The sequence below is a fragment of the Siniperca chuatsi genome, linkage group LG17 (genome assembly GCF_020085105.1).
Source record: "Siniperca chuatsi isolate FFG_IHB_CAS linkage group LG17, ASM2008510v1, whole genome shotgun sequence".
In the NCBI taxonomy this organism is placed as follows: Eukaryota; Metazoa; Chordata; class Actinopteri; order Centrarchiformes; family Sinipercidae; genus Siniperca; species Siniperca chuatsi.
The window spans coordinates 3,200,865-3,208,121 of record NC_058058.1 but is presented as its reverse complement, the minus strand read 5'-3'; the positions used below and the strand labels follow the sequence as shown (position 1 = coordinate 3,208,121).

Sequence of the window (7,257 nt, the reverse complement as noted above, 5' to 3'; positions counted from 1 at the left end):
ACTGTCAACATTGTATCTGTGAAATCTTTTGAAAATATTAAATGGTGGATTTTCCTCTGAACTGTATCGTATAACTAAACATTTTAAAACCGTTACAGCATATATTTTACAGTGCCGAGAATTATGTAATAAAGAAGCATGTGGGGTGTGATTTCAACATGGTATAACTTTACATAGTACTGTGGTTTCTGAAACAGCTTTGGCAATCAGCTGTTAAAAGCTGGACCATTGAGCTGTATCAATTACTTCCTCGGCTGCTCACACACACACACACACACACACACACACACACACACACACACACACAGAAATGACAGCTAATTATAGTTTTAACTTACAGCTAAGGCAAAGGAAACACCAGGCAAATTCTGTCGAAGCGGCAGAGGTACTCTTAGCAGGTCAGAAATGATTCTTAGTAATCCATGAATAACACTCACTTCTTCTGGGAAAGGAAATGACTATGAGAGCAAACTAAAGTTTTTACCTGTTATTACTTCATTACCACTGTTGGGTTTTGTGTCTAAGTTTGGTTTTATCTCCATTACCATCTTTACTGATCGTTAACTATATGAGACGCACTTGTTATTGCAGGGCAGCATGAAAAGCACTATAAAAACAAAGTTTGATTCCTTAATTACGTCCCCCAATTTACAGTGTTTAGAGTCTGGGTGGATGTGTTACTATTATTGTCAAGTCCCTTAAGACTCTCCAGTTGATCCAGAATGCTGCGGCACGTGTACTGAGAAGAACTAGGAAAAGAGATCATATCTCTCCAATATTAGCTTCTCTGCACTGGCTCCCTGTAAAATCCAGAGCAGAATTTAAAATCCTTTTCCTCACCTACAAAGCTCTTAGTGGTCTGGCACCACCGTATCTTAAAGATCTCATAATACCTTATTACCCGACTAGAACACTGCACTCCCAGAATGCAGGCTTACTTGTGGTTCCTAGAGTCTCCAAAAGTAGAACGGGAGCCAGAGCCTTCAGTTATCAAGCTCCTCTCCTGTGGAACCAGGTCCCAGTTTGGGTTCAGGAGGCAGACACCATCTCCACATTTAAGAGTCTTTGATAAAGCTTATAGTTAGGGCTGGCTTGGGTGAGTCCTGAACCATCCCTTAGTTATGCTGCTATAGGCCTCGACTGCCAGGAGACTTCCCATGATGCACCTCTTTCCTGTCTCCTCCTCTCCCTCTCCATTTGTATGCATTTTTGTCCCATTAATGCATGCTACTAACTCGACATCTTCTCTCTCACGTAGTTTTGTGCTTTCTCGTCTCTCCTCTCTCCTTCTGTCGCTTTCAGCAGGTATTTCTGCCTCCGGAGCTGCAGAGTCTGGATCTGTGATTGTAGGCCACCTGCTGCCCCTGTGTTCCTGCTCGACAACTGCTACTACAGTTGTTATAAGTCTTATTATTATTATTATTATCATTATTATTCCTATAACTGTCATTCCTATTATTATCAATTTATTCATTTTAATATTACCACTACTATTACATTATTACTATTTTAAAATTCTAGGTGGTATTTGCATTGTGCTTCCCTCCCACCTCCCACCTTTCTGCCTCTTAAAACAGAAGTTTTTCCTTGCCACTCTCGCCAAGTGCTTGCTCATGGTGGGATTTGTTGGGTCTGTAAATAATATTATAAAGAGTACGGTCTAGACCTGCTCTATAAGAAAAGTGCAATGAGATAACTTCTGTTATGAATTGGCGCTATATAAATAAAATTAAATTTAATTGAAATTGAATGTGAGGGTGTGTACTGTATGACTTTCTGCAGATCAGAGACACAGAACTCTGTTCTGAGTTTGGAGACAATGTGGAGCTGATCAGAGCCTGATTTCGCTGCATGATTGATCTGTTAGTCAAATTGTGCTACCTCAATAAAAGAGCAACCCAAAACAGTAATGTATTTAGTCATGTCTCTAAGGAATGGTCTGCCACGCTTTATATTGCAATAATCTAATACAAGGGGTTTATTAAAGCAACTAAAGAGGTTAACTTGAAGACAGGCCTACAAAATTGAAGAGCAATAAAAGCATTTGAGCTTCCAAGTTTATTTTTGACCTTGGAAATAGTAGTTTGAGCAAACAATCCCAGAGAGACCATGTGATACAGTCGAAAGCACTGAAAAAAAAACTAGCACGCAGACCTTAAATTGGGATTGTTTTGTCAAAAATAGGCATTGTTTAACTTTCTCTAAAGCAAGGATGTTCAAATGAACTGTGTTTTTTAAAAAAAAAGTGTTTTACTGGTCACAAGTCTGTTAAATGACTTCCTCTAACTCTTCCTCACTACCGTGAGGGTGAATAATTAAAAGTCAACTGTTGGATGGATGGCGATGAAATTTGGTACAGATATCAATGTCTCCCTCAGGATGAATCCTACTGACTTTGGTGATCCTCTGACTTTTCATCTTGCACCATCATCAGGTCAAAATTTTGATTCCTCTGAAACTCTGGTTCATGACCAAAAACCTGCAAAACTAATGACATTCCCATCAGCTTCAGCTGTACTTGTGTTTGGGCTTAGAAAACTTAAAAGAATATAACCTGCACTTTTCTTTGGCAGTCTATAATATGTGTTTTATGTGTCCTACAGCATTTTGTATGAGGGAGAATCACTTTTACACATCTGTGCCTCTGAGGCACATTTTCTTATAATCTGACCCCAGGAAGAGGAGTTGTTGCCATGGTAACAGCCAGGGGGGTCCAAATAAACAATGACCAAACGCTGCATGAAGTTTGTGAAGGGAAATCCTTTGGCAATGATTTTCATAGCAAAACATGCTTTAGAGTATTTATTTAGGTACTTATCTGCAGTTAAATTCACATGGCTGTCTGTAGCCATGGTAACAGCATTATTTTCAATACATAGTTTGTTTTATAAGATAAACAAAATTTATTTAGATTTGCTTCCATGTATTTATGACAATAGTTTGTTCCTAAGAAAAGAATACAAATGTGGGTGATTTGTTTTCTTTCCCGAATCCTCTTTCACACTCTCATTCTGACCTTCATCCAAATTTCACCTTTTCTGTGCTCACTGCTGTAATCTTCCAGCTGAATCACTGGTGTTAGACTAGTAGTGGTTTTACCAGGCAGTCTGGAGGGAACACTTGGTGCTTAGTGGGTAAAACAGAGCCAGATATCTCAAACAATAAAAATGAATTCTTCCCATGCTTGCTGTGAACAGGACTGTACCTGTAAATATATCTCATTGTTTATGTAAATATCATCACTATGCACGCTGTACATACTGTCATATCTACCTACCTCAAATATATAAAGCAACCTGTTACATTAATCATATTTATTTCAACACCATTTGCACTCTGCACCATTGCACTAATTGTCTTACTGTTTACAAATGTTGTTTTTTGTACTTTTTAAAAATATAGATATCTATGTGCACACAGTAGCTTAATGTTTGTTTACCTTGTTGAGCTTGTTGTCCTGGTTTTTAGTGTATTTATGTCTATTTCTGTGTACATTGAAACGAAAAAGCGGAGTGAATCACCCAAAAATTTGAGACAGAATGAACTGTACACATCAAATAAACGTGTCTCCTGTCCACTTAGCAGAAAATTCCCTTTTATCCCTGAATGCCTCATCTTGGATCCTTTCCAAGAGAAGTCTTATTTTCCAAGAATTGCCTCAGGAATCCATCTGTTTAAACTTAGCATCATCACCCCAGTGTGTCTTTGATACCAGCAGACCACCTACAGTGTTGAGTTTACATACAGTATATACTGTACATATATACAGAAGTGAATCAGCCAGTGAGAAGAAACACAAACCTGTGTAGAGAAGCAAAAATCGCAGCCTCAGTAGTTATTTCTCCTGCAGGGATATATTCACTTCAACTTGGTCTCATCCGACATGGATCACCACATATTTACACTGGTATTTTTCAAAAAACATATATTTAATTAAGTTTACTCTGGCTTAAGATTGGTAAGTCCATCACATTGCACATTATGTCTTCTTTAATTACCAGCCGCTACAGCGTGGTGGGTATTGTTTTCACCGTGTGAGTCTGTGTGTGTGTCATCATGGCAAAATTGTGGTCCTGGTTTTGAGTACTTTGCCAGGTGTCAACTTTGTCAACACGATAGCATCACACCAGATGTGCAGTTAAGATCAAAATGAAGGGCGCTGGAAGTAGGGTTTAGTAGTTTTCATCTAAATTATGGTGGAGTATGGAACTAAAGAAAGTTTCAAGTCTCTGCAAGTTGATTGTTTTAGACTTGCACCAAGTGAAGTGAAACAATTGGCTTCCTGGAAGTTGGTGCTTAAGAACTGGAGAAATACTGCACTTCTGAACTTGAGTTCTTAATGCATTACATTAATAGTAAAGACATTTTTACTATGTGCAAATTTGGTAGGTCAAATGTACCTTTTAAATAATCTGCTGGAATAATTTGTCAAAAATACATATTTGTGAAAACTTTATGTAGTATTCGTGAGTCACATAAAAGCTTGTTATGGCCAGGTATTTGAAAAAAGATATTTAAGTGGAAGATACAGCCCCATTCTTGAATATAATATTTAAATATGCTGTATCAAGTTTAAGAGCTCTAGAATGTGCAGTTGTCACGTTACAAATAAACTGTAGGCATTGAGAAAGCATTGAGTGGTAAAATAAACATATTAACTTCTCATGAATTTACACAATTAGCCATTTTCTGCCAACATTCCTCTCTTGCCATAATTACAGCAACAGTGTTGCTTTTTGCTATAATATTTTTTTTATATTTTTCATAGCTCTCCTTTATAACGAGCTGTTCCTGTTGACTGGAGTAGCCGGCATGCGATCGGTCCATTTTGTGGTGAAGAAGAGTCGCCCCCTATTATGGGAGCGCAGAACAACAAAGAAAGTTGATAACCACCATCGTGATTATCTCTGATTAGGGTTTTAGGTTTTGTTGAGCGAGCTAACGCAAAGAAAGCCTGGCCATGTCGAACTTGCTTCTAAGTAAATAAAATGGTTTCATTATTTATTGCTGCAAAATCCGTGATGGCTGACTGTTTGGAGTTTTTATTTACAGGGACTGGTACAAAATGAGGAAACCTTTAAACAGTCAGTTTATCCAAATGACAAAAACATATATTCTCACTAATCACAAGTGGTTTCTATCCATGCAGACAGTTTAAACGAGATATCCAGCTCTGAAACTTCTGCCACCCCCACTACAATGGAGGTGAATGTAATTTTACTTCTGCTTATCAGAGATATGAAAAACATATTTGAAAGAATTCAACAGCAATATTTCTTGAATTTAGTGGACACTGTTTGTTATAATTCTTGGTACAATCTACAGACTGTAAAGACCTAAAAATATATCCAGTATTATCCCAACCTGAAAAAAAATCTAAATACAAGTGCCTGATCATCAATTACTGTATTTAAGGTTCTGTAGCACCACGGCTCCAAAAGTCCAGCAAGGTCAAAAAATGTTTTTTTTTGTGAAACAACTCTTTAACTATAGATTACAAAAAACCCAAACAGGCTAAAAATAATGACAATAGGATTATAATAAGATTAAATAATACAAAAAAAATAACAGTTTGAAATTAAAAAGTAAATAAATAAACACTGTTGGATAATAGTACCTTCAGTCCAGTGTCAAAGTGATATAATTAAAGACTACTTACTCAATAACAAAATACTTTTACAGATATTGAACATTAATCTTTAATTTTATCTCAAATTTTTTTGTGGAAATTAGTGATTCAATTTTTTTCTTGAAATGGCAGCTGTGGGGCGGGTCTTCACCCTCAGCAGCTCTGGGATTGGTCGATTGCTGCCCTGGTAAAAGTCCAATCCTGTGATCCACTCCACGTCTCTGACTCGTGATTGATGGAACCACATGTGATCTTCAACCCAATGAGATTCGGCTTCTGTACTCTGTTGATGAAAAAAAAAAAAAGTGACCAAAAATGATGTTACATTTGACAGTTTAAACAAATGAATTGGCTGAATTTTATTAACTTTGTTCAGAAATTACTGGCCAGATTACCAGAAAACTTCGCATAGACATTCATGGTCCCCAGAGGATGAGTCCATATGATTTTGGTGACTCTCTGACCTTCCCTCTAGCGCCACTGTCTAGCCAACACTTCTGATTTACTATCACTTTGATAAGGTCTCTCTCAAACTATCAGCCACCTTTCCATGAAATTTGCTGTGGGTATTCATGGTCTGCAGATGATTTACTCTTAATTTTGTTGCTAATCCCCTGATCTTTCTTGTAGGGTCACCATCGAACCAAAATTTACACTTCATCTCTAGAAATATCAAAATCTAATGGACAGATTACCATACAATCTTTTGAGGACATTGATGCTCTCCAGAGAATGAAACCCTTCTATTTTGGACACTTTTGCAATAAAGATTTTGCAATTCATTCACTGCTATCTCTCCATTTTTCCAAACTAATTCAGTCATTCATTCGTACTCTACTGGACAGTCTAGGCATATTCATGCTCATTTATGGTCCAATAATGTGGCTTAAATAAACATCGGTAGCTTCCCAATCACCCTGTTGACTGTTGGACAGCCGGAATGAGAAGTAATTGTCATATATATATTTTCTTTGTTTGTATTTACCTTTCCTATCCCTTGATTTGGAGCTATCTAGCAGAGTTCCAGGAGCAGGACCACATCTCAACCGTGCCACTTCCGGCATTCCTATAAATATATACCTAACCCTCTCCGCCTCTTTCACTGCCTATACGGTGTCCCTCCCTCCCACCCTATTTCTCTCTTCATGTTTCCTCCTCTTCAAAGGGTCCTCAGGGGGGTAGAGCGAATCTCAAACCTTGCACACCAATCATTTTCCTTTTTGTAAATAAATCATTTAAACACATCTTGTTGATGGTGTTGCCCTTGCTAGTAAAAAATGTCTTGCCTTTTTAGGGAAGGTCTTTATGTAAGCTTTCAGCCTCCTGTCTTTTCTGCTCTTAGTGCTTTTGTTTATTTTCTATTCATGAATATGTGTGTTTATGTAGGTAAGGTAAGTGGTTTTAATGAGCACATACTTCTATTTATAACTTGCTAACACAATGGTTCTCTTCATCTTTTTTATTACTGTAATTAAGTGGTTTCACTCTTCCTGTGTGCCGTGTAAACTAAATGGGGATTTTGTCACCATTCCTGAAGACACTGTTGCTTTGTTCGGGACCAGCCAATATGAATGGTTTCATACTAAGCCATACAAAGAGTTTTGTGTGTCTGGCCCAGTGTGAGGTGG

General features: G+C 37.6%; 1 protein-coding gene across 1 annotated transcript in view; it reads right to left on the bottom strand.

Moving 5' to 3' along the window:
- Nucleotides 1-5,026: 5,026 nt before the first annotated feature.
- Nucleotides 5,027-7,257, bottom strand: part of LOC122864476 (venom phosphodiesterase 1) — a 44,631-nt gene continuing 42,400 nt past the window's right edge. Inside the window, exon 25 of the mRNA XM_044171936.1 lies at nt 5,027-5,912. Within this exon, the coding sequence (XP_044027871.1) occupies nt 5,730-5,912 (183 nt within the window). The 3' untranslated portion in view covers nt 5,027-5,729. The remainder of the gene's footprint in view (nt 5,913-7,257) is intronic.